Source organism: Oncorhynchus tshawytscha, linkage group LG08, assembly GCF_018296145.1.
Source record: "Oncorhynchus tshawytscha isolate Ot180627B linkage group LG08, Otsh_v2.0, whole genome shotgun sequence".
NCBI classification, from domain to species: Eukaryota; Metazoa; Chordata; class Actinopteri; order Salmoniformes; family Salmonidae; genus Oncorhynchus; species Oncorhynchus tshawytscha.
Window position 1 is genome coordinate 73,388,171 of NC_056436.1, and position 23,507 is coordinate 73,411,677.

Genomic DNA, 23,507 nt, shown 5'->3' on the forward strand with positions numbered 1-23,507 from the left:
TAGGGAGTTTTTCCTAGTCACCACCTCTACATATAACATCTGCATTGGTTGCTGTTTAGGGTTTTAGGCTAGGTTTCTGTATAAGCACTTTGTGACATCTGCTGATGTAAAAAGGGCTTACTAAATCACTTGGATTGATTGGTTCCCACTTGTCAACTTCTCCAGCACCACCCTAACATCAACATGTGAAAACGGCAGGTTTCTGATGTCATAGGAAACACTTATGACATCATCTGATGTGTAGCATGTGATTTAGTAACCTTTGCCAGCTCATAGTTGGTTAAAATCACATGTCACGTTTCTCCGATGACATCATCCATAAATACTTTTGACATCATCTGGTGTGCATGTTTTTGACCACAAATCACAGGAACCTGTCGTTTTCACATACGGTGGGATCCGGAATTATTGGATCCGTTGATAAAGAAGAGCAAAAAAGACTAAAATAAATAAAGATTTGGAGGAAGCAGGCATCACATGCTAAACGAGCGCGCTACCATCTGAGCAAATCCCCCTGTTTTTACTACAGGAAGTATAAAACATATTCCATATCACTGGCACTGCCTAGTCATAGATGTGAAGTAAAGATTTGAAGGAAGCAGGCATTTACCCACTACCGCTCATGGTAAGCAAGCGTCTTACAATTTGAACTAATCCTCCATTCATGTAGAGATGATGACGAATGGAATTTTCAGTGTAAGTTAAATATAGAGCTATGTTGATAATATAATCAACATATTTGATATTAATAATACAGTGTATCTGAGAATACAGCTGCAGCAACATCCGTTTCTAAAAGTATAACACCGAAGGAAATGGAATTGATCAAACTACTTCAGAAGCTAATTATATCACATTCAATAAAAAACAAGGAAACAATGGAGGATGCGGGTATTGATCCCGCTACCTCTCGCATGCTAAGCGAGCGCTCTACCATTTGAGTTAATCCCTCTACAAGCGCTACGTGAGTTATTGTGATGTCATTCTCCACATCTGTGCTACATTGAAATGATTCCGGCGGAAGTTTAGTGGCGAGGCCCTGTCCACAAAGAAATGGCGAGTGGAGTCGGGAGTGAGTATTATTTGTTAGCTTGCAAGTGAAGCTACAACGTATACATACATTTCAAATGTAAAGTACAATCTTTTCGTAACTAGCTTTCTACATTATTTTCGTCTAGCTAGTCCTGCCTGGGTTTTGTTAGTTTGCCAGGCGCGCGCCAATAGCTAATGTTAGCTAGCTTGATAACAATAGGTGTTCCTAGCTACAGAGCACGCACCTTACTAGCCGAATATGATAAACAACCAAAGCAATTATTGTGTTCAATTACCTAGCTAGCTAATTCGTGACGTTATGCTTTTCTAGATAGCTCAAAACCGTATTTGCATTAACAGCAATAGTGTAGCTTGCTGGCTGTGTAGCCGGTGTTTAGCTAGTTAATTATTTAGCCTATATTTGAGCTCTGACCTAATTTTGGTTCCCCCTGTGACATCTCTCTTTCTTTCTATTGCTAGCCTACCTATTCCAAGCGTCATAATTGTTTTATCTGTTTTTATGTAGAACACAAGAGGCTGTCCGTCGGCCCGACGGAGCCGTGGTCATTGAGGGAGAAACTATGCCTAGCTTCCTCTGTTATGAGGAGTGGAGACCAAAACTGGTAAACAAACACACTAATTGTTTCAGTCTGTCGCTGACTGCATCTACATGTTGTTCTTCTACATGGTAATTTGTGTTCTTGTTTGTCCTCCTACCACTTTGTCTGCTTTTCAGGGTGTCAGTCAGCAGAGCCATCAAGCCTTTCTCAGAGCCAGGCCGCCCTCCAGACTGGTTCTCCCAGAAGGTATGAGACAGACGACAAGCTTGTCCCCATTTCATAGTCAGACTCACTGTGACACAAAACAATTCATCTCTGTCATGATGATCAAGGTTGAAATGTCAGCTACTATATATCTAACCAGCTTTCTGTGATTCTGACCCCCACAGCACTGTGCCTCTCAGTATTCTGAGCTGCTGGAGACCACAGAGGCTCCAAAGTTAGTACACCAACACACATTTTATCTGCTTTATTGGAGTATTCTGTTGCGGAGGCAGCACTTCAGCTGTCGTCAGAGCTGTTCATGTGTCTGATGTATGGCGCTGTTTCAGGCGTAAGCGTGGAGAGAAGGGTGAGGTGGTGGAGACCATCGAGGATGTGATCGTACGGAGACTCACCGCCGAGAGGATAGAGGAGCTGAAAAAACTACTGAGAGACACACAGGACAAATACAGGTCAATACACACAGGCACTCCCGCTCTCACACACATACAAATGTAGTCTCGCACACACATACACAGTGGAACCTTCACTATCAATACATAGCCAATATTTATCCCTGTTCAAAGCCATTATAGATGACAGACATGCTCCATACACTCTATTTACCGTGCTTGACCTTTGGCCCTGTACTTCCTGTTTTGACAGAAAGTTGAAGAAGGAGGTGGATCTGATCCAGACAGGACATCTGGACTCACGGCTAGAGGAGCTGTGGACAGACATAACACAGTAAGAAACTGGTCTGTCTGTCTCTTGGTTTGTGTCTGCATGCCTGTCTGTCTAACAATATGCCTTTCTTTTTATTTGATGTAAGCACTACGTTGTAATTCATAGTGTACTTTCTGTACCGGATTTAGCAGTGAAGATTGTGTTTCATGGTTAAAATGGTTTGTCTTTGGTTTGGCAGGAAAAATAAGCAAGATGAGGATGAGGCAGATCTTAAGAGGAAGGCCACAGAGACATCCTATCAGGGTAAGCTTTGGACTAATAATAATAATAAACATTTTGGACACCACTGATTTGAACAATTATTAGGCTCAAGAACTACCAGTAATAATAACCCTTCTTCTCTTCGGTCTCAGCTCGCCAAGCGGTTAAGAACACGCCCAAGCGGGTGTCCAGTGTCACTATACGATCCCCTTTGGGTGCCAGTCCCACGGGCATGGAGGGGGCACAGACAGACACCCCCACACCCCCAATAGATACAGCCATGCCCCAGGCAGAGGAGACCCTTGGTGTCAATTTGGTAAGGGAAGGGTCTTAGTCCTGGTCAGCATAACATTGTGTGCATAAAACACTTGGTATAAACATTAGAGAATTTGTTTTGGACTGTTTTGAGTGTCTCTTCTAGCTGGTTGTTGCTTGTCTCTTGTTGTCATTGAGGAATGGTCAATTAATGTTTTTTTCCCCCCCCTCTCTGTCCACGTAGTCCCAGGGGGGAGCAGTGTTCCTACCGTCGTCGGATGCTCCAATAGCGGGGCCTAAGGAGGGAAGCCTGGGGTCTCTGGTAGACGACTCCCCACAGAAGAGGCTCCTCAGTCAGAAGTCCACGCCGCCTCCCTCCCCTCTCCTCTCAGAGCTACTGAAGAAAGGAAGCCTGATCTCTGCTAGCCCCATACTGGTGAGAAATACACTACAAAAGGAAGTTGAAAGGGGATGATTTGCGATAATAAGGGATGAAAGTATTTGGATTATATTGGATTATATTGTGTGGATCTGTTTAAGGGAGAGGGTTCAGGTTAAGTTTGACTTCACAAGCTACTGTTGTTGGGGAAATTCCTGTCTATTCTAGGGAGTAATATGCTGTTGTACATCCTACCAAGCTGCTCAGTAAAAACAGGTGATGTAGATGTTTTTAGAGAACAGGGAATTGGGGATATTGTGTGTTGATGACGTGATGTTGTCAGGTAGTGGAGGCGGATGCTGCTGCTGCAGGACTGGCTAACGGAGGAGTTCCTACTACAACCCCCACTATCACAGCAGACTTTGAGGTTGCCAGCGCAGGTAACTATGGCAACCGTGGAGTAACCGCTCTTGCTGGCAGGCTGGTTGTTATGTGTTTGGCTTGATGTGTGTTAGGATTAGAGGTCGACCAATTACGATTTTTCAATACCGATACCGATTGTTGGAGTACCAAAAAAAGCAGATAGCGATTAATCAGCTGATTGATTTGTTTAAAAAAAAAATATTTTTATGTATTTGTAATAATGATATGAACATATGAAAGCTGGTGGTTCCTTTTAACATGAGTCTTCAATATTCCAAGGTAAGAGGTTTTAGGTTGTAGTTAATATAGGAATTATAGTACTATTTCTCTCTATACCATTTGTATTTCATTAACCTTTGACTATTGGATGTTCTTATAGGCACTTTAGTATTGCCAGTGTAACAGTATAGCTTCCGTCCCTCTCCTCGCTCCTACCTGGGCTCGAACCAGGAACACAACCACAACAGCCACCCTCGAAGCAGCGTTACCCATCGCTCCACAAAGCTGTGGAGCAAGGGGAACAACCACTACAAGTCTCAGAGCGAGTGACGCTTGAAACACTATTAGCATGCACCCCGCTAACTAGCTAGCCATTTCACATCGGTTACACCAGCCTAATCTCGGGAGTTGATAGGCTTGAAGTCATAAACAGCTGCTGGTGTTGCTGGTGATTTGCCTGTTACACTGGCAAATGCACGAAAGTGCTGTTTGAATGAATGCTTACGAGCCTGCTGGTGCCTACCATTGCTCAGTCAGACTGCTCTATCAAATCATAAACTTAGTTATAACATAATAACACACAGAAATACCAGCCTTAAATCATTAATATGATCGAATCCGGAAACTATCATCTCGAAAACAAGACGTTTATTCTTTCAGTGAAATACGGAACCGTTCTGTTATTTTATCTAACAGGTGGCATACATAGTCTGTTGTTCCCACATGCTTCAAGAGGGCCACCATTGTTCCTGTTCCCCAGAAAGCTAAGGTAACTGAGCTAAACGACTACCGCCCCGTAGCACTCACTTCCGTCATCATGAAGTGCTTTGAGAGACTAGTCAAGGACCATATCACCTCCGCCCTAGCTGACATCCTAGACCCACTCCAATTTGCTTACCGCCCAAATAGGTCCACAGACGATGCAACCACACTGAATTGGTCCACCCACACAGACAGCATCGTGAAGAAGGCGCAGCAGCGCCTCTTCAACCTCAGGAGGCTGAAGAAATTCAACCACACTGCCCTAACCCATCTGGACAAGAGGAATACCTATGTGAGAATGCTGTTCATCGACTACAGCTCGGCATTTAACACCATAGTGCCCTCCAAGCTCGTCATCAAGCTCGAGACCCTGGGTCTCGACCCCGCCCTGTGCAACTGGGTACTGGACTTCCTGACGGGCCGCCCCCAGGTGGTGAGGGTAGGCAACAACATTTCTACCCCGCTGATCCTCAACACTGGGGCCCCACAAGGGTGCGTTCTGAGCCCTCTCCTGTACTCCCTGTTCACCCACGACTGCGTGGCCACGCACGCCTCCAACTCAATCATCAAGTTTGCGGACGACACAACAGTGGTAGGCTTGATTACCAACAACGACGAGACGGCCTACAGGGAGGAGGTGAGGGCCCTCGGAGTGTGGTGTCAGGAAAATAACCTCACACTCAACGTCAACAAAACTAAGGAGATGATTGTGGACTTCAGGAAACAGCAGAGGGAACACCCCCCTATCCACATTGATGGAACAGTAGTGGAGAGGGTAGTAAGTTTTAAGTTCCTCGGCGTACACATCACAGACAAACTGAATTGGTCCACCCACACAGACAGCATCGTGAAGAAGGCGCAGCTGCGCCTCTTCAACCTCGGGAGGCTGAAGAAATTCGGCTTGTCACCAAAAGCACTCACAAACTTCTACAGATGCACAATCGAGAGCATCCTGTCGGGCTGTATCACCGCCTGGTACGGCAACTGCTCCGCCCACAACCGTAAGGCTCTCCAGAGGGTAGTGAGGTCTGCCCAACGCATCACCGGGGGCAAACTACCTGCCCTCCAGGACACCTACACCACCCGATGTCACAGGAAGGCCATAAAGATCATCAAGGACATCAACCACCCGAGCCACTGTATCCTTATGTAATACATGTATCACTAGCCACTTTAACTATGCCACTTTGTTTACATACTCATCTCATATGTATATACTGTACTCAATACCATCTACTGTATCTTTATGTAATACATGTATCACTAGCCACTTTAACTATGCCACTTTGTTTACATACTCATCTCATATGTATATACTGCACTCAATACCATCTACTTACATACTCATCTCATATGTATATACTGCACTCAATACCATCTACTGTATCTTGCCTATGCCGCTCTGTACCATCACTCACTCATATATCTTTATGTACATATTCTTTATCCCCTTACACTTGTGTCTATAAGGTAGTAGTTTTGGAATTGTTAGCTAGATTACTTGTTGGTTATTACTGCATTGTCGGAACTAGAAGCACAAGCATTTCGCTACACTCGCATTAACATCCGCTAACCATGTGTATGTGACAAATAAAATTTGATTTGATTCATACGTCTAAATATTCCTGTTACATTGCACAACCTTCAATGTTATGTCATAATTACGTAAAATTCTGGCAAATTAGGCAGCCCAAACTGTTGCACATACCCTGACTCTGCGTGCAATGAACGCAAGAGAAGTGACACAATTTCACCTGGTTAATATTGCCTGCTAACCTGGTTTTCTTTTAGCTAAATAGGCAGGTTTAAAAATATATACTTGTGTGTATTGATATTAAGAAAAGCATTGATGTTAATGGTTGGTACACATTGGAGCAACGATACGCACCGCATCGATTATATGCAACGCAGGACACGCTAAATAAACTAATGTCATCAACCATGTGTAGTTAACTAGTGATTATGATTAACTGTACGGTTGCAAGATTGGTTAACAGCAAGATTGAAGCCCCCGAGCTGACAAGCAGAAAATCTGTCATTCTGCCCCTGAACGAGGCAGTTAACCCACCGTTTCTAGGCCGTCATTGAAAATAAGAATGTGTTCTTAACTAACTTGCCTAGTTAAATAAAGATTAAATAAAGGTGTAAAAAATATATTTTAAAAAATCGTCCAAATCGGTTTCCAAAAATACCTATTTCCGATTGTTATGAAAACTTGAAATCGGCCATTCCGATTAATCGGTCGACCTCTAGTTAGGATGCTAAGTATTAGTGCTGTATGTGCTTCTGTGCTTTAAATGTGTTAGAAGCAAAGTGCGTCTGTCCTTTATTAGATGTACTTTGGTGTGTCCAATGGAAACAGTGCCCCCCACATCCCCACTGCCCAGCCCTGCCACACCCAACACAGGTTAATACTGTCCCTCGTCTGTCAGTGTGTCTCTCTAAACTCACCCTGTCTCTAACTTCCCTCTAGAAAAGGGAAGGAATATCTAGTATATAAAGAGGTACCCTCATCTGATTTCTAATCAGTGAGACCAGTGTACCGTTGGTGGTGACACGTGTGTGTGTTTCTTTGTCTCTGTCTGTGTGTGTTCAGTCAAAGAGGCAGGCTCAGAGGTGGTGGAGGAGGACCATGTACCTGGTTCCTACATGGGGGATGAGCTGGACCTGGAGACCGTGGGAGATATCATCTCCATCATAGAGGAGAAGGTACATGGTGTGTGTGGGGGGCGGGGGACTTTGAGAGGGTGGGATACAGCTTTTGACATAGATATCTCTGTAGTAAGCAACCTTTTTTTGTGCACACTCATCACAGTCCTCTCTGTGTCTGTATTTCTCAGGTGGATGACTCTGTGGAGGCTCTAGATGCTGCAGCAGTGGAGGCTGCTCTCTCTCTCTGTGAGGAGGCTGTTTCTGCTGGCCACTCCCTCTCAGGCCCATGGGAGGCCCAGGACTTGAAGACCTCAGAGCCTGGTCCTATGGTTCAGTCTGACCCCACACATGGGCTTCAGGCTGTGGCTGGAGCTAACCCTGGGAGCCTGGAGCCACAGACAGAGAGTGGAAGGGGGGAAGCCGAAGAGGGGAAGGACTGTGAGGGACAAGAAACAGTGCAGACAAATGTGGTCCCTTCTGTTGTCGCTGATGATGGCCTGGCAGGAAGCGAGGTCACAGAGGAGGGAGTTCTGGGGGAGGAAGGAGCCCTGAGCACAGCTGTGAAGACTGAAAATGAGGAGTGGACCCAGCCAGAACTAAACACACCCTGCCTAGACTCAGAAGACAGCTCTGGATCAGGGAAAGAGTCCAAGGTAATTGTCCTATTTTCAGAAACACAGCACACACTCACACACCTCTACCAAGTGCAGTTGAATTATCATCTCTCCTTGTGTATCTTTGTGTAGGAAGTGAAGGATGAGGATGGAGCGAGTGACGGGGATCCTGATGAAGGAATGGAGATGAAGGAATGTGGAGAGGGGGAGGGGCCCTACCTATCAGAAGTAGAACCGGCAGCCAGTGAGAGCGAGGATGGCTATGGCCCCTCCTCCCAACGCTACACCACAGCTGATTCGCTAGCCAGCAGCCCCGCCTCTTCCCAGTTGTAAGTGTCCAACTCTGGTCCTTGTGTCCATGGCAACTCTTAACCTGATCATTCTATCACAAGCCTGAATAAAGCACTGAATGACACTAAAGAATGCTTTATGACCTCTCTCCCCCTCTCACTCACTCACTCACTAACCCTTCACCCTCCTCTGTCTCCCTCCGTCTCTCTCAGTTCAATATGTGGGGAGGATCAGGAGGCCGTTCAGGCTCAGAAGATCTGGAAGAAAGCCATCATGCTGGTGTGGAGAGCAGCGGCCAATCACAGGTCAGCTCTTAGCCATTTCCCCAATAACAGCCAATCACTTAACATGTCTGAGCTACTGTAGAATTTGACAGATCAATTGTTGTTACCTGTGTCAGGTACGCCAGTGTGTTCCTTCAGTCTGTGTCTGAAGACATCGCCCCTGGTTACCACAGCATTGTACACAGGTGAGAGTTCTATAACAGTAAACGGTTTGTTTGCATGTGAAAATAAAATCTATTTATTAAACAATGTATGTACATGCTCGCCTTACTCCCTAAAACACATTCATACACACCCTTTCCCTCCCTTCCCCTCCAGACCCATGGATCTGTCGGCCATCAAGAAAAGTATCGAGGCGGGTCAGATCCGTACGACAGCAGAGTTCCAGCGTGACATCATGCTGATGTTCCAGAACGCGGTGATGTACAACAGCTCTGACCACGATGTGTTCCACATGGCCTTGGAGATGCAGAGAGATGTTCTAGAACATGTGCAGCAGTTCCTGGCCACTCAGCTCATCATGCAGACCTCAGAGTCCTCCATCTCCACCAAGAGCCTCAGAGGCCGTGAGGGGGGTCGCAAGCCAGGGGAGTCTGTGGAGAAGGTAAGACTAGATACACACATACAGGTAACTGCCACAATTATAGAAACACTTGGGTGAATGAGGGATGCAAAGTATATTAGAAGCAGGTGTTTCCACACAGGTGTGGTTCCTGAGTTAATTAAGCAGTTAACATCCTATCATGCTTATGGTCATGCTGGGCAGGCCATTATTTTGGCTACCATGGCTATGGCCCCATAGGATTACAATGTCCCCATCCACAGGGCACGAGTGGTTACTGAATGGTTTGATGAGATGTAAACCATATGCCATGGCCGTCTCAGTCACCAGATATCAACCCAACTGAACACGTATGGGAGATTCTGGAGTGTCGCCTAAGAGCGTTTTTCACCACCATCAACAAAACACCAAATTATGGCATGTCTGGTGGAAGAATGGTGTCTCATCCATTCAATAGAGTTTCCTTTATTTTGGCAGTTACAGTGCCTTGCGAAAGTATTCGGCCCCCTTGAACTTTGCGACCTTTTGCCACAATTCAGGCTTCAAACATAAAGATATAAAACTGTATTTTTTTTGTGAAGAATCAACAACAAGTGGGACACAATCATGAAGTGGAACGACATTTATTGGATATTTCAAACTTTTTTAACAAATCAAAAACTGAAAAATTGGGCGTGCAAAATTATTCAGCCCCTTTACTTTCAGTGCAGCAAACTCTCTCCAGAAGTTCAGTGAGGATCTCTGAATGATCCAATGTTGACCTAAATGACTAATGATGATACATACAATCCACCTGTGTGTAATCAAGTCTCCGTATAAATGCACCTGCACTGTGATAGTCTCAGAGGTCCGTTAAAAGCGCAGAGAGCATCATGAAGAACAAGGAACACACCAGGCAGGTCCGAGATACTGTTGTGAAGAAGTTTAAAGCCGGATTTGGATACAAAAAGATTTCCCAAGCTTTAAACATCCCAAGGAGCACTGTGCAAGCGATAATATTGAAATGGAAGGAGTATCAGACCACTGCAAATCTACCAAGACCTGGCCGTCCCTCAACTTTCAGCTCATACAAGGAGAAGACTGATCAGAGATGCAGCCAAGAGGACCATGATCACTCTGGATGAACTGCAGAGATCTACAGCTGAGGTGGGAGACTCTGTCCATAGGACAACAATCGTATATTGCACAAATCTGGCCTTTATGGAAGAGTGGCAAGAAGAAAGCCATTTCTTAAAGATATCCATAAAAAGTGTTGTTTAAAGTTTGCCACAAGCCACCTGGGAGACACACCAAACATGTGGAAGAAGGTGCTCTGGTCAGATGAAACCAAAATTGAACTTTTTGGCAACAATGCAAAACGTTATGTTTGGCGTAAAAGCAACACAGCTCATCACCCTGAACACACCATCCCCACTGTCAAACATGGTGGTGGCAGCATCATGGTTTGGGCCTGCTTTTCTTCAGCAGGGACAGGGAAGATGGTTAAAATTTATGGGAAGATGGATGGAGCCAAATACAGGACCATTCTGGAAGAAAACCTGATGGAGTCTGCAAAAGACCTGAAACAGGGACGGAGATTTGTCTTCCAACAAGACAATGATCCAAAACATAAAGCAAAATCTACAATGGAATGGTTCAAAAATAAACATATCCAGGTGTTAGAATGGCCAAGTCAAAGTCCAGACCTGAATCCAATCGAGAATCTGTGGAAAGAACTGAAAACTGCTGTTCACAAATGCTCTCCATCCAACCTCACTGAGCTCGAGCTGTTTTGCAAGGAGGAATGGGAAAAAATTTCAGTCTCTCGATGTGCAAACTGATAGAGACATACCCCAAGCGACTTACAGCTGTAACCGCAGCAAAAGGTGGCGCTACAAAGTATTAACTTAAGGGGGCTGAATAATTTTGCACGCTCAATTTTTCAGTTTTTGATTTGTTAAAAAAGTTTGAAATATCCAATAAATGTCGTTCCACTTCATGATTGTGTCCCACTTGTTGTTGATTCTTCACAAAAAAAATACAGTTTTATATCTTTATGTTTGAAGCCTGAAATGTGGCAAAAGGTCGCAAAGTTCAAGGGGGCCGAATACTTTCGCAAAGCACTGTACCTGTACACAAACACACACACATAGCTCCGAGTCCAGCAACAACACCAAGGAGCCAAGACATGTACAATTGATGCAGGACAGACTGTACCCATCTCATGCCCCAATAATCGTATCTTTCCTCTCACCTAACACCCCTGCCATTACACTTCATCTGTAGACAGGCTCCATGCTCCCGTCTCCCCTCTCCATTACTGCTGTCCTGTCTCCCCTCTCCATTACTGCTGTCCTGTCTCCCCTCTCCATTACTGCTGTCCTGTCTCCCCTCTCCATTACTGCTGTCCTGTCTCCCCTCTCCATTACTGCTGTCCTGACTCCCCTCTCCATTACTGCTGTCCCTCTCCCCTCTCCATTACGGCTGTCCCTCTCCCCTCTCCATTACGGCTGTCCCTCTCCCCTCTCCATTACGGCTGTCCCTCTCCCCTCTCCATTACGGCTGTCCCTCTCCCCTCTCCATTACTGCTGTCCTGTCTCCCCTCTCCATTACTGCTGTCCTGTCTCCTCTCCATTACTGCTGTCCTGTCTCCCCTCTCCATTACGGCTGTCTCGTCTCCCCTCTCCATTACGGCTGTCCCGTCTCCCCTCTCCATTACGGTTGTCCCGTCTCCCCTCTCCATTACGGCTGTCCCGTCTCCCCTCTCCATTACGGCTGTCCCTCTCCCCTCTCCATTACGGCTGTCCTCTCCTCTCCATTACGGCTGTCCCTCTCCATTACGGCTGTCCCTCTCCCCTCTCCATTACGGCTGTCCCTCTCCCCTCTCCATTACGGCTGTCCCTCTCCCCTCTCCATTACGGCTGTCCCTCTCCCCTCTCCATTACGGCTGTCCCTCTCCCCTCTCCATTACGGCTGTCCCTCTCCCCTCTCCATTACGGCTGTCCCTCTCCCCTCTCCATTACGGCTGTCTCGTCTCCCTCTCCATTACTGCTGTCCCTCTCCCCTCTCCATTACGGCTGTCCCTCTCCCCTCTCCATTACGGCTGTCTTGTCTCTCTCCTCTCCATTACGGCTGTCTTGTCTCTCCCCTCTCCATTACGGCTGTCTCGTCTCCCCTCTCCATTACGGCTGTCTCGTCTCCCCTCTCCATTACTGCTGTCCCTCTCCATTACGGCTGTCCGTCTCCCCTCCATTACGGCTGTCCCGTCTCCCCTCTCCATTACGGCTGTCAGTCTCCCCTCTCCATTACGGCTGTCTCGTCTCCCCTCTCCATTACGGCTGTCTCGTCTCCCCTCTCCATTACGGCTGTCTCGTCTCCCCTCTCCATTACGGCTGTTTCGTCTCCCCTCTCCATTACGGCTGTTTCGTCTCCCCTCTCCATTACGGCTGTTTCGTCTCGTCTCTCCATTACTGCTGTCCCGTCTCGTCTCTCCATTACTGCTGTCCCGTCTCGTCTCTCCATTACTGCTGTCCCGTCTCGTCTCTCCATTACGGCTGTCCCTCTCCCCTCTCCATTACGGCTGTCCGTCCGTCTCTCCATTACGGCTGTCCCTCTCGTCTCTCCATTACGGCTGTCCCTCTCGTCTCTCCATTACGGCTGTCCCTCTCGTCTCTCCATTACGGCTGTCCCTCTCGTCTCTCCATTACGGCTGTCCCTCTCGTCTCTCCATTACGGCTGTCCCTCTCCCCTCCATTACGGCTGTCCCTCTCCCCTCTCCATTACGGCTGTCCCTCTCCCCTCTCCATTACGGCTGTCCCTCTCCCCTCTCCATTACGGCTGTCCCTCTCCCCTCTCCATTACGGCTGTCCCTCTCCCCTCTCCATTACGGCTGTCCCTCTCCCCTCTCCATTACGGCTGTCCTTCTCCATTACGGCTGTCCTTCTCCATTACGGCTGTCCCTCTCCATTCCATCCCTCTCCATTACGGCTGTCCCTCTCCATTACGGCTGTCTCTCTCCCCTCTCCATTACGGCTGTCCCTCTCCCCTCTCCATTACGGCTGTCCCTCTCCCCTCTCCATTACGGCTGTCCCTCTCCCCTCTCCATTACTGCTGTCCCTCTCCCCTCTCCATTACGGCTGTCCCTCTCCCCTCTCCATTACGGCTGTCTCGTCTCCCCTCTCCATTACTGCTGTCCCTCTCCATTACTGCTGTCCCTCTCCCCCTCCATTACAGCTGTCTCGTCTCCCCCTCCATTACGGCTGTCTCGTCTCCCCCCATTACGGCTGTCTCGTCTCCCCTCTCCATTACGGCTGTCCCGTCTCCCCTCTCCATTACGGCCGTCCCGTCTCCCCTCTCCATTACGGCTGTCCCGTCTCCCCTCTCCATTACGGCTGTCCCGTCTCCCCTCTCCATTACGGCTGTCCCGTCTCCCCTCTCCATTACGGCTGTCCCGTCTCCCCTCTCCATTACGGCTGTCCCGTCTCCCCTCTCCATTACTGCTGTCCCGTCTCCCCTCTCCATTACGGCTGTCTCGTCTCCCCTCTCCATTACGGCTGTCTCGTCTCCCCTCTCCATTACGGCTGTCTCGTCTCCCCTCTCCATTACGGCTGTCTCGCCTCCCCTCTCCATTACGGCTGTCTCGTCTCCCCTCTCCATTACGGCTGTCTCGTCTCCCCTCTCCATTACGGCTGTCTCGTCTCTCCTCTCCATTACGGCTGTCTCATCTGCCATCCGTCTCCCCCTCTCCATGTCTGCCGTCCGTCTCTGTGTACTGTGTTTCACTTGACTGTCTGAACGTGTGTCTCTTACTGTCTGTTTTTCTGTTTGTACAATGTTGTCTTGTTTGTTGTTTACTCTGGGTGTGTTTGGAGAGGTGTGTGTAAATGAAGGGTGTGTGTGTGTTCTCTCTTTTCTCACTAACTGTTTGTCCTCCTACAGGACAGTGTCCCAATGGCCTCTCCCGCTTTCCTTCTCTCTCTCTTTGTAAGTATTCAGGTCAAAGGTCAGAACTCACCAGGTCAAGTCAAGCGCACGCTCTGTTTCTCTGTCTGTCACACACACCCAAAACACTAATCTCATATTCAGAAGCGCATAAAACAGTTCGCAACTCACACCAACTACCCCTGTAGTCAAACACTCAAAAAGCATACACTCACCTCTTATATTAACACACACATCCGTCACGTCACTACATTTTTTACCTTCGGTATTTGGTTCTTAAATGGACCCATCCTGGTTGTGTATTATGTATCCAGTGGTTTTGTCTTCAACGTCTGTGATCGTCTCGTCTGCTCCATCGCTTTTCTTTCTTTTCGTTTTTTTCCATCCTTTCATCTTTCTTTTCTTCATTTCCTCTGGTCAGAGATCGTCTTTGTGTTTTTCTACGGGCCAACCACAAGCCATCACTGGGTTTTCAACCTGGTGTCAAACTGACCTTCACCTTTTAGCCTCTCTTCCCTGCAGGATGGGGGCACCAGAGGGCGCCGCTGTGCTATTGAAGCAGACATGAAGATGAAGAAATAACCAGAGTCAAAAGGCAGTAGGACAATAGATTGCCAACAGGCCATAGGGCTGGAGGTTTAAAGAGAGACTTGATGCAGGGCTGCAGTCCTCGGGTATTCTCCTCTCCAGGCCATTTCAGATTGATCATTGTGTACCATAGTTGTGTACAGTTTAATTAACTAACTTAAGTCTGATTGTATTTAAAGCCAGTACACTAGATATCCAGACATCATATGATTCTCATTGATATTTGCCACTGGTAAACAGCAGACACTGCAGCCCTGGAGGACTGAATCTGTTTTACAACTGCAGTAGTACTAAAGTACTCGTGACTGACTTGGGGCCCTGTTGTTTTGTGTATAGGATGTAGCCAACTGCAAAATATCCTTCAAGGAATCATGATCCCAGTGTCCACACGCTGATTGGTAGAATCAACATCGTTTCAATATAATTTGTCAATGTGTTGTAACGTGGAATCTATACTGAACAAAAATATAAACGCGACATGCAACAATTCCCACCCCACATGATCCCGCAGGTCTGGTGAAGAAGCTGTATATGGTGGTCCTGGGCTGACGTGGTTATACATGATCTGTGTAACCACGGTTGTACTGACATATTCTCTAAAACGATGTTGGAGGCGGCTTATGTTAGAGACATTCAGCTCTGGTAGACATTCCTGCAGTCAGCATGCCAATTGCGCGCTCGCTCAGCACTTGACATCTGTGGCATTGTGTTGTGATAAAACAGCACATTTTATTGTGGCCTTTTATTGTCCCCAGCACAGGATGCACCTCTGTATTGATTGTGCTGTTTAATCAGCTTCTTGATATGCCACCACCTGTCAGGTGGATGGAAAATTAGAAATATTCACTAACAAGGATATAAACAAATTTGTGCACAACATTTGAGAGAGAGAATCTTTTTGTGAACATGGAACATTTCTGGGATCTTTTATTTCAGTTCATGAAACATGGGACGAACACTTTACATGTTGTGTTTATATTTTTTGTTCAGTATATTTGGAAAATTCCATAGAAATAAGAGTGAAGAGAACAGGCTTGGAACCTCTAACCCTGGCAATTAACTGGTTAACTCATGTGTACACTCAATGGCTGCCTGGTATTGTGATGCAATAATTGCCATGGTATTTTGGAATGTTCTATCAACTGATGCTGGATTGCCATGGTAATGTAGAATGTTCATTCAAATTATTCTAACTAATGTGGCTCATGGAATGTATTTTTTGTAATATCAATTGAGTTGACTCAACAAATCACAGCACAGATTGAAAGGTACACTTCCTGTTTTTACGTCCTGGCATGGGTACACCCATTATGCCATCATTGACTTGAATGGAGACGCACTTTCTATTCATTCTTATTTCTATGGAAAATACATTGGATTTGCAAAAAGTAATCAACTGTTGTTTTGAGGGTGAATTTTCAACCACAGAATTATGTCATCGTGGTAACCAATTTTGCACATAGATAAACCGTGTATAAAATGTTTAATTTGAAACAATGTCTGATCTTCAATGTTATGTCCACTATCCGTTTAAAAAAAACAATAGACTAGGCAGCAGCACCTACTGGAGAGTTGGTCTACACAGCTAACCATTTGGTCTCCCATCCAGAGTTTTAACCAAGCCCAGCTTTGATATTTGTCACTGACTAACAATGTGCTATCATGAGAAATGTATTATTGAGAGATCTCTTAATAACTGCATAATTGACTGTTGCTATCGAAGTCATTCCAAAGGATAGGTTTAACAGAGCAAATGAAGTATAACCATACTCCTATAAGTAATATCAATAATATTTAGTCCTATATAGCCTTTGCAAAGTCATCAACAGCTATTGTTTCAATTTAACCCAGAATTCAACTAAAAATAAACAAAATAGGTCTAGGGTTTCAAGCTCTGGTTGATTTCAAATGGAATCTTCAAGTTAATAATGAATATGTTGGATTCATGTCTCCATTTCAACCAAAAGGTTAATAGGACTACATCAAATCAAACTTTAATTGCACCTTAAATAGTTTAATTTGATTTAGTCCTTTTGAATGTTTTAGTTGAGTTGGAGACGTGAATCCAACATATCAATTATTAATTGGTAGACAAGTCAGTGGCACAAAATATACATCTCCTTCAAATGTTTATTTGGTTGCGTTGACAACCAAACCTAATTCAATATCACTTTTGCAATACAGTAAAAAGCCTATTAACTTGATGAGTTAACAAATCATGCTGGATTCTCCAAAAAAAATCAAGATAGGTTAAACCAGTGACAGATTAAACTATCCAAGCAGTAAATCCATCTCTTAAATGTTGATATTTGGTTGAGTCACAATGCGATATGACTTTTGTAATACTGTAAATAGCCTAAAGCTAAGGCTCTTACAAACTAATGTAACATTTTTTATTCAACCTTAAAATGAGTAGCACATCCATGGCCACATTCTGAGGTTACTATAACTATCAACGTCTTAATCACAGAGAGCCTTAATGTTCCAGATGGCATGCGAAGGTCGCAGGTCTGTAGAGATCTTCATAATATAAAACGTGTGTTGAACTTTATGTACAGTTTAGTTTCACATTTGTTTGTTTTGCTCAACTGTTTAGAGATTAGGAGAATTGAAAACAATGGGAATGTCAGTCTAAATTTTGACAGACCCAAGTTGAGACCTTCAGGTCTTGGGTATAAAGTGTAGACATTGAAGTTTGACAGCTCTAATGATTAAAAGAGTATGGCAACACTGAAAAGGATACTGTGCAAAAACATTTTATTTAACTTTAACAATACTGCAAGACAAACATTTGCACACAGGGTTAGGGGCAATACCAGCTTGCCTTCCCTCTGCTTTCACATCCAACGTGAGGTTTCCATGGTTTTACTAAATAATCCTAGAATTGTTGCACAACAAAATATGTGCATAAACAAAAACTGGCTGTTATTGTACAGATGTAGGATCTTCATTTGAGAACCATGCAATGCAGAAAATGTTCTACTTGTATTGTATTTGAGGTTCAAAGTGACTTCTGTTTAGATATGATTTTCTCTTATGAAAAATATCAACCCTTACAAAACTGTCCATTAATTAGAATTGACATAATTCACATTTCCTGTTGCTGCAGGATTATTTCCCTGCTACAGCAAACTGGCTCAAATGAGGATCCTACATTTGTGCAGAACTTTAACACATTTCACCCCCTGCTAGAACCAGCAAGGTAACATGCATTCTGTGCTTTTTTTCTAACTAGGTCAACTCAAATTTCAGCCATACAAAACTTTTAGGGTAACCATTCCCTCATTTTTACCTACTCATAATATATTTCGTTTCACAATTGAGCTCATTGTTCCAGTCATTTTCCAGTGCATATACAGTGCAAAACTTTCATTCGAATTTTAAAACTCCAATACAGATGTATATTGACATTTAGTACACAAAAAAAGTGATGCAGCGCTTTTTTTCCTAAAAGGAATGTAGGAACATGACATGTTAACGATCAGAAATTGTCTCTCAGCAAAACTCGTGTATGACAGGGCTCGCGGAGGAATACAATTTCTTCTTGACCAGCCGGTACTGGGGTCGTAGTTTCAACAGCTTGTCGGTAACGAATATGTGCTTGAGAGGAGGCCAACCGTCTTTGTCCAGCTTGAACACAATGGAAAGCTCGAAGGTAGGAGTGACGGTCGGGTCGGGTGATATAATGCCCAGCGTCTGCAGCTGAAGGCCCTGTTTTGTCTCCAAATAGACCTGTATGAAGGCCCCGCGGAGCCCACACGGTTCTCCAACTGAGGAACGCACCACGTCCCGGGCAACCTTGGCGGTCAACGGGCGGGGAAGCAGCAGCACCCTGCAGCGCAGATTCGATTCTTTAGCGTTAGAGAGACAACTCTCGATCTGCCTGATCATGTCCTGCTGGAGTATTCTCTCCTCACAGTCAAGAGTCATTTCAGAGTCCAGACCTGAAAAAGAGAATAGGTTAATATCAATATATTGCTAATGAACCATGAGTTGAAGTTGTACAACCTATACTTTTGTATTACAGACATTTGATAAGGCCTATACTATTCCACTTAGGCCCATTTAAGTTATTCAGCCTACTATTCAATAGCGTTGCAATAATACATTTCAAACCATCTTAAATTGCCTTATTTTGATGAGTAGTCTTATAATACTACACTCAATAACATGTCCCGTGTGGCTCAGTTGGTTGAGCATGGCGCTTGCAACGCCAGAGTGTTCAGATTTCAACAGGGGACCAGTACGAAAAATGTATGCACTCACTAGGCTACTGTAAATCGCTCGGGATTGGAGCGTCTGCAAAATGGCTAAAATGTAGCATTGTAACAGACTATTCTTATCTATTGTGAATCTTTTTTTTTACATGGATCGTCAAAATAAGGCAATGTATTAGCAACTCTAAATGAGAGACAGAGTTCGGTTTAATTAATTTTCAAGAACAGACCATCAGCTGACAGTCATGAGCAGTCGGCTACGCAGTTGACTATCTGGCTGCATCAGCTACATTAATATCTACCACCGCTTGGAATGGTCAAAACCTATGAGTCCTAGGCTAAAGTTGACAAAAGGCCTATAAAGTCAACAGAATTAACTGACAGTTAAAATAAGCCATTATTTAGAACAGTACATATCCGATTAAATACAAACCTAGAATTCAGAACAGAGCCTTACTTACTTGAGGAGTTCCTTTCCTTGATGGATTCGCAACTTTCAAGGCTGCCCCGACGCGTATCTTTTTTGTCGCTCGATGTGATTTGATAGAGAAACTTTCGCTCGACTACGCTACCCTCTTCAGACATAATGAGCATTCCGTGTCCGAGGACCAAAGCCGGGGTATAGACCATTGCGATTTTTCCTCTATCTCCACTACTCCACTTAGTGATACAGGTTTTCGGTCTATTCCCTCCATGTAGAAGTCAGTTGATTGAAGTCGCTGAAGCGCTCACGGTGTTTAAATAGTAATCCTTGGTTGCTTCAGCTGCTCACTTGTGGGACTGCCTCCTTGGTTACCATAGCAGCGCGACGGTGAGCAACTGCTGAAAGGGGTTGAATCAGCCTCACGCCACATGCCTAGACATTGCACTGACTGGCCTCTCAGTACTGACATCACCCGTTTTATCCCGTATTCTGTGCCATTTATGTTATTAGAAAGGTTTATTGTTAGGTTATCAAGAAAATAAAAGTATCCAATGCTCATACACTACATCACCAAAAGTATGTGGACACCTGCTCATCGAACATCTCATTCTAAAATCATTGCCATTAATATGGAATTGGTCCCCCCTTTGCTGCTATAACAACCCCCACTCTTCTGGGAATGCAGTCCACTAGGTGTTGGAATGTTACTGCAGGGACTTGCTTCCATTCAACCACAAGAGCATTAGTGAGGTCAGGCACTGATGTTGGGCAATTAGGCCCGCAGTTGGCGTTCCAATCCATCCCAAAGGTGTTCGATGGGGTTGAGGTCAGGGCTCTTTCCAGGCCAGTCAAATTCTTCCACATCAATCTCGACAAATCATTTTTGTATGGACCTTGTTTTGTGCACAGGGGCATTGTCATGCTGAAACAGGAAAGGGCATTTCCCAAACTGTTGCCACAAATATATATATATATACATATATTTTTTTTGTTATTATTATTTTTTCCATATTGTGTTATTGATGGTATGTTTTGTTTGTTCCATGTGTAACTCTGTGTTGTTTGTGTCGCACTGCTTTGCTTCATCTTGGCCAGGTCATGGTTGTAAATGAGAACTTGTTCTCAACGAGCCTACCTGGTTAAATAAAGGGGGGGGAAAAAGTTGGAAGCACAGAATTGTCTAGAATATAATTGTATGCTGTAGTGTTAAGATTTCCTTTCACTGGAACTAAGGGGCCTAGCCCGAATCATGAAAAACCTGCCCCAGACCATTATTCCGCCTCCACCAAACTTTAAGGTTGACACTATGCACCCGGGCAGGTAGCGTTCTCCTGGCATCCACCAAACCCAGATTTGTCCGTCTGACTGCCAGATGGTGAAGCGTGATTCATCACTCCAGAGAACGCGTTTTCACTGCTCCAGAGTCTAGTCTAATGGCAGCGAGCTTTACACTACTCAAGCCTACGCTTGGCACTGCGCAGGGTGATCTTAGGCTTGTGTGCGGCTGCTTGGCCATGGAAACCCATTTCATGAAGCTCCTGATGAACAGTTCTTGTGCTGACGTTGCTTTCAGAGGCAGTTTAGAACTCGGTAGTGGGACTACCATTTCGCGGCTGAACCGTTGTTGCACCTAGATGTTTCCACTACACAATAACAGTACTTACATTTGACCAGGGAAGCTCTAGCAGGGCAGAAATTTGTTGAACTGACTTGTTTTGTAAGGTGGCATCCTATGATGGTTCCAAGTTGAAAGTCACAGCCCTTCAGTGAGGCCATTCTACTGCCAATGTCTGTCTCTGGAGATTGCATGGCGGTGTGCTCGATTTTATACACATGACACCAATTGGTGTGGCTGAAGTCGCCAGATCCACTAATATAAAGGGCTGTCCACATACTTTTGTATGTATAGTGTATTTATAAAAAATGGTTTTATACTGTTCTAAACATAAATATAATTGATGACAGAATTATGGATACCCAGGCCTAATGTAGGCCTAAAAAGATAGGCTTAGGTTTAATAACCCCCTTAACATGATTTATTGTATATTGGAGGTGGTTGGCTTAATTCCCTTTTGATGAATCCCTTTATAAATATGGCACCTGAGGGTTCCCGGAATACACTGGAATACACTCACTGCTCTGTTCCTGCTACCTGTGCCTGCCGGTCTAGACAAGGCCAGCACAGCCAGCCACGAGACTTACCTGGGCTGAGTCACAGGTGAATCACATCACATGACCTGACACTCACTGATCAGGCAGGAAGGGGATTTCCAATGAACCTTGGATCCTCCCTTCCCCCTCTCCCTCTCTCCCTTGGCTCTTTCAACACCCACACCACATTGTTTCAAACAATGGTGAAATGAATGAGTATCTGGAAGAGTAAATGTTTTCTCAGCACGCCACTCTTTCACACACAGGCCTTGTAGTGTGTATTATAAATGAGAATACAAGTCTCACACTATCTATAAACCTATGTGCTATTTTTAGGCTCAGGTGTTGCTGGACCTGTCGAGAATCTATGGCTGGACCAGTGTCCCAGGACGGAGTCGGACTGTAACAGCATTCAGTTATGAGTCACAGAAAAGGAAATGTACCCTTTTGGGACTCCAGCTATACACCACCAGCCTATCATCTTCAGCCCTGCCCAGATCATTATGATGTCTAAACAGTAAATAGGAAGTTCACTGTCTTTCCATGGAAGTGAATGGAAACTACAGAATGTGTTGGTCTGTAGAGCTTACCACCGTGTTTTTTGTGTGCGTCCATGTGTGTGTGCGTCCATGTGTGTGTGCGTGTTTGCTCACAGATATCATCAGCTTCCTCATCAGATTGAGAACAGGTGTTCACAGGTTCTCAACTGATTTACCTAATTCAGGAAACGATTGACCTATTTCAGGAAATTAATCCAAATCTACTGTATAATATACTCTTAGAAAAAATGTGCTACCTACTGTAGAACCAAGAAGGAATAACCCTTTTTGGTTCCAGGTAGAAGCATTTTGAGTTTCATGTAGAACCCTTTCCACAGAGTTCTACATGAAACTCAAAAGGGTTCCACCTGGAACCAAAAAGGGTTCTCCTATGGGGACAGCCGAAGAACTCTTTTGGAACCCTTTTTTCTAAGAGTGTATCACTGATGTGCCCTATTTCTGTAAAAATGTCCTCCAAGCACATTCATTGAAGTGGAGACACTGTCAGCCCAGAACACGCCAGACCAGTCCCAGACCAGTCTTTGTCCCAGTCCCAGACCCAGTCCCAGTCCCAGACCCAGTCCCAGTCTCAGTCCCAGACCAGTCTCAGTCCCAGACCAGTCCCAGACCAGTCCCAGTCTCAGTCACCTGCTTGCTACCTCCTGCATGGTCAATCAGCAGGTAAAGTGTTGCTGTCTAGAAAAATCTACAACCTTGAATCCATACACCTACTGTATAGTTTCAACTTTTCTAAACAGTATCCAAGTTAGCAGTGTGTTTATGTCATTCACTCAATCAAATGGATATGGTATCTGATGCAATCACAAATAGGTGTTTCTAAAGGAATCATCCGGATCGTTTGCGTGTGTGCGTGTGTGCGTGAGTACGCTGTAGATAGATAACATGACTGGTAACTTGTGACTCAGGCTCTGTTCTCCTCTGAATGATCAGCCCAGGCTCAGCTCTCAGCTCACTCCCTAGCCCCTAGCCAGGCATGCAGATATGGGATCTCTCTCTCTCTCAAATTCAAGTTGCTTTATTGGCATGAAAAACATTGCGTTGTAAATTGCAAAAGCAATAATGTATACATTATAATAAAATAATGAAGAGTAATAATATAAAATGTTAGTAAATAAATTACATATAAAGAAAAAAATACAAATAATAACAACAATAAAATGGTAACAGTCAATAGTAGAAATATAAAGATTAAAGTTTAAACCCAGAAAATGAAACTATAACTAACTGTCATTCTCACCATTACATCAGTAATACAATTACCATCATCATTACTACTACCACCACCATCAGTAAACTGCTATCATTACCATCACCCCTACTACCATACCACTACTATTTGGAATGATAAAGCTGTTACTATTCAGTGTCCCTCAGGCTCTCTCTTCTCTCTCTCTCTTCTCTCCCCTTCTAATTCACCCCATGGTTCAGGCATGCACATTCTGTCTTTGCAAATAATGTAAATCCA

At 44.8% G+C, this 23,507-nt stretch overlaps 2 protein-coding genes across 5 annotated transcripts; one reads left to right on the top strand and one right to left on the bottom strand.

Annotated features, from left to right (window-relative positions):
• Positions 1-535: 535 nt before the first annotated feature.
• On the top strand, positions 536-16,184 carry LOC112255960 (bromodomain-containing protein 8). Of its 4 annotated transcripts, none has more exons than XM_024428824.2 (18): positions 536-625; positions 1,559-1,655; positions 1,769-1,838; positions 1,982-2,031; positions 2,144-2,266; positions 2,460-2,540; positions 2,719-2,783; positions 2,894-3,057; positions 3,241-3,432; positions 3,719-3,815; positions 7,376-7,488; positions 7,620-8,084; positions 8,178-8,374; positions 8,549-8,641; positions 8,737-8,805; positions 8,939-9,224; positions 14,100-14,144; positions 14,625-16,184. In XM_024428824.2, the coding sequence occupies exons 2-18, from the start codon at positions 1,633-1,635 to the stop codon at positions 14,682-14,684; spliced, it is 2,193 nt and encodes a 730-aa protein (XP_024284592.1). In that variant the 5' UTR covers positions 536-625; positions 1,559-1,632; the 3' UTR covers positions 14,685-16,184. The 4 variants fall into 4 exon arrangements, with proteins under 4 accessions (XP_024284592.1, XP_024284589.1, XP_024284590.1 ...); XM_024428821.2 differs by lacking the exon at positions 536-625 and adding an exon at positions 912-1,072; XM_024428823.2 differs by lacking the exon at positions 536-625 and adding an exon at positions 1,027-1,129.
• Positions 16,185-17,430: 1,246 nt separating this feature from the next.
• On the bottom strand, positions 17,431-19,660 carry si:ch211-39i2.2 (DNA damage-inducible transcript 4-like protein-like). Its single transcript, XM_024428820.2, has 2 exons — positions 19,369-19,660; positions 17,431-18,634 (listed from the first exon to the last, which is right to left on the bottom strand). Exons 1-2 carry the CDS (start codon positions 19,535-19,537, stop codon positions 18,186-18,188), a joined length of 618 nt encoding a protein of 205 aa, XP_024284588.1. The 5' UTR covers positions 19,538-19,660; the 3' UTR covers positions 17,431-18,185.
• Positions 19,661-23,507: the final 3,847 nt, after the last annotated feature.

Coding starts and splice junctions, on each gene's coding strand:
- LOC112255960 (XM_024428821.2), top strand. Junction 8,085..8,177: donor GATCAGGGAAAGAGTCCAAG/GTAATTGTCCTA, acceptor ATCTTTGTGTAG/GAAGTGAAGGATGAGGATGG. Junction 14,145..14,624: donor CTTTCCTTCTCTCTCTCTTT/GTAAGTATTCAG, acceptor TCTTCCCTGCAG/GATGGGGGCACCAGAGGGCG.
- si:ch211-39i2.2 (XM_024428820.2), bottom strand. CDS start 19,537: ATGGTCTATACCCCGGCTTTGGTCCTCGGACACGGAATGCTCATTATG. Junction 18,635..19,368: donor CAAGGAAAGGAACTCCTCAA/GTAAGTAAGGCT, acceptor TCTCTTTTTCAG/GTCTGGACTCTGAAATGACT.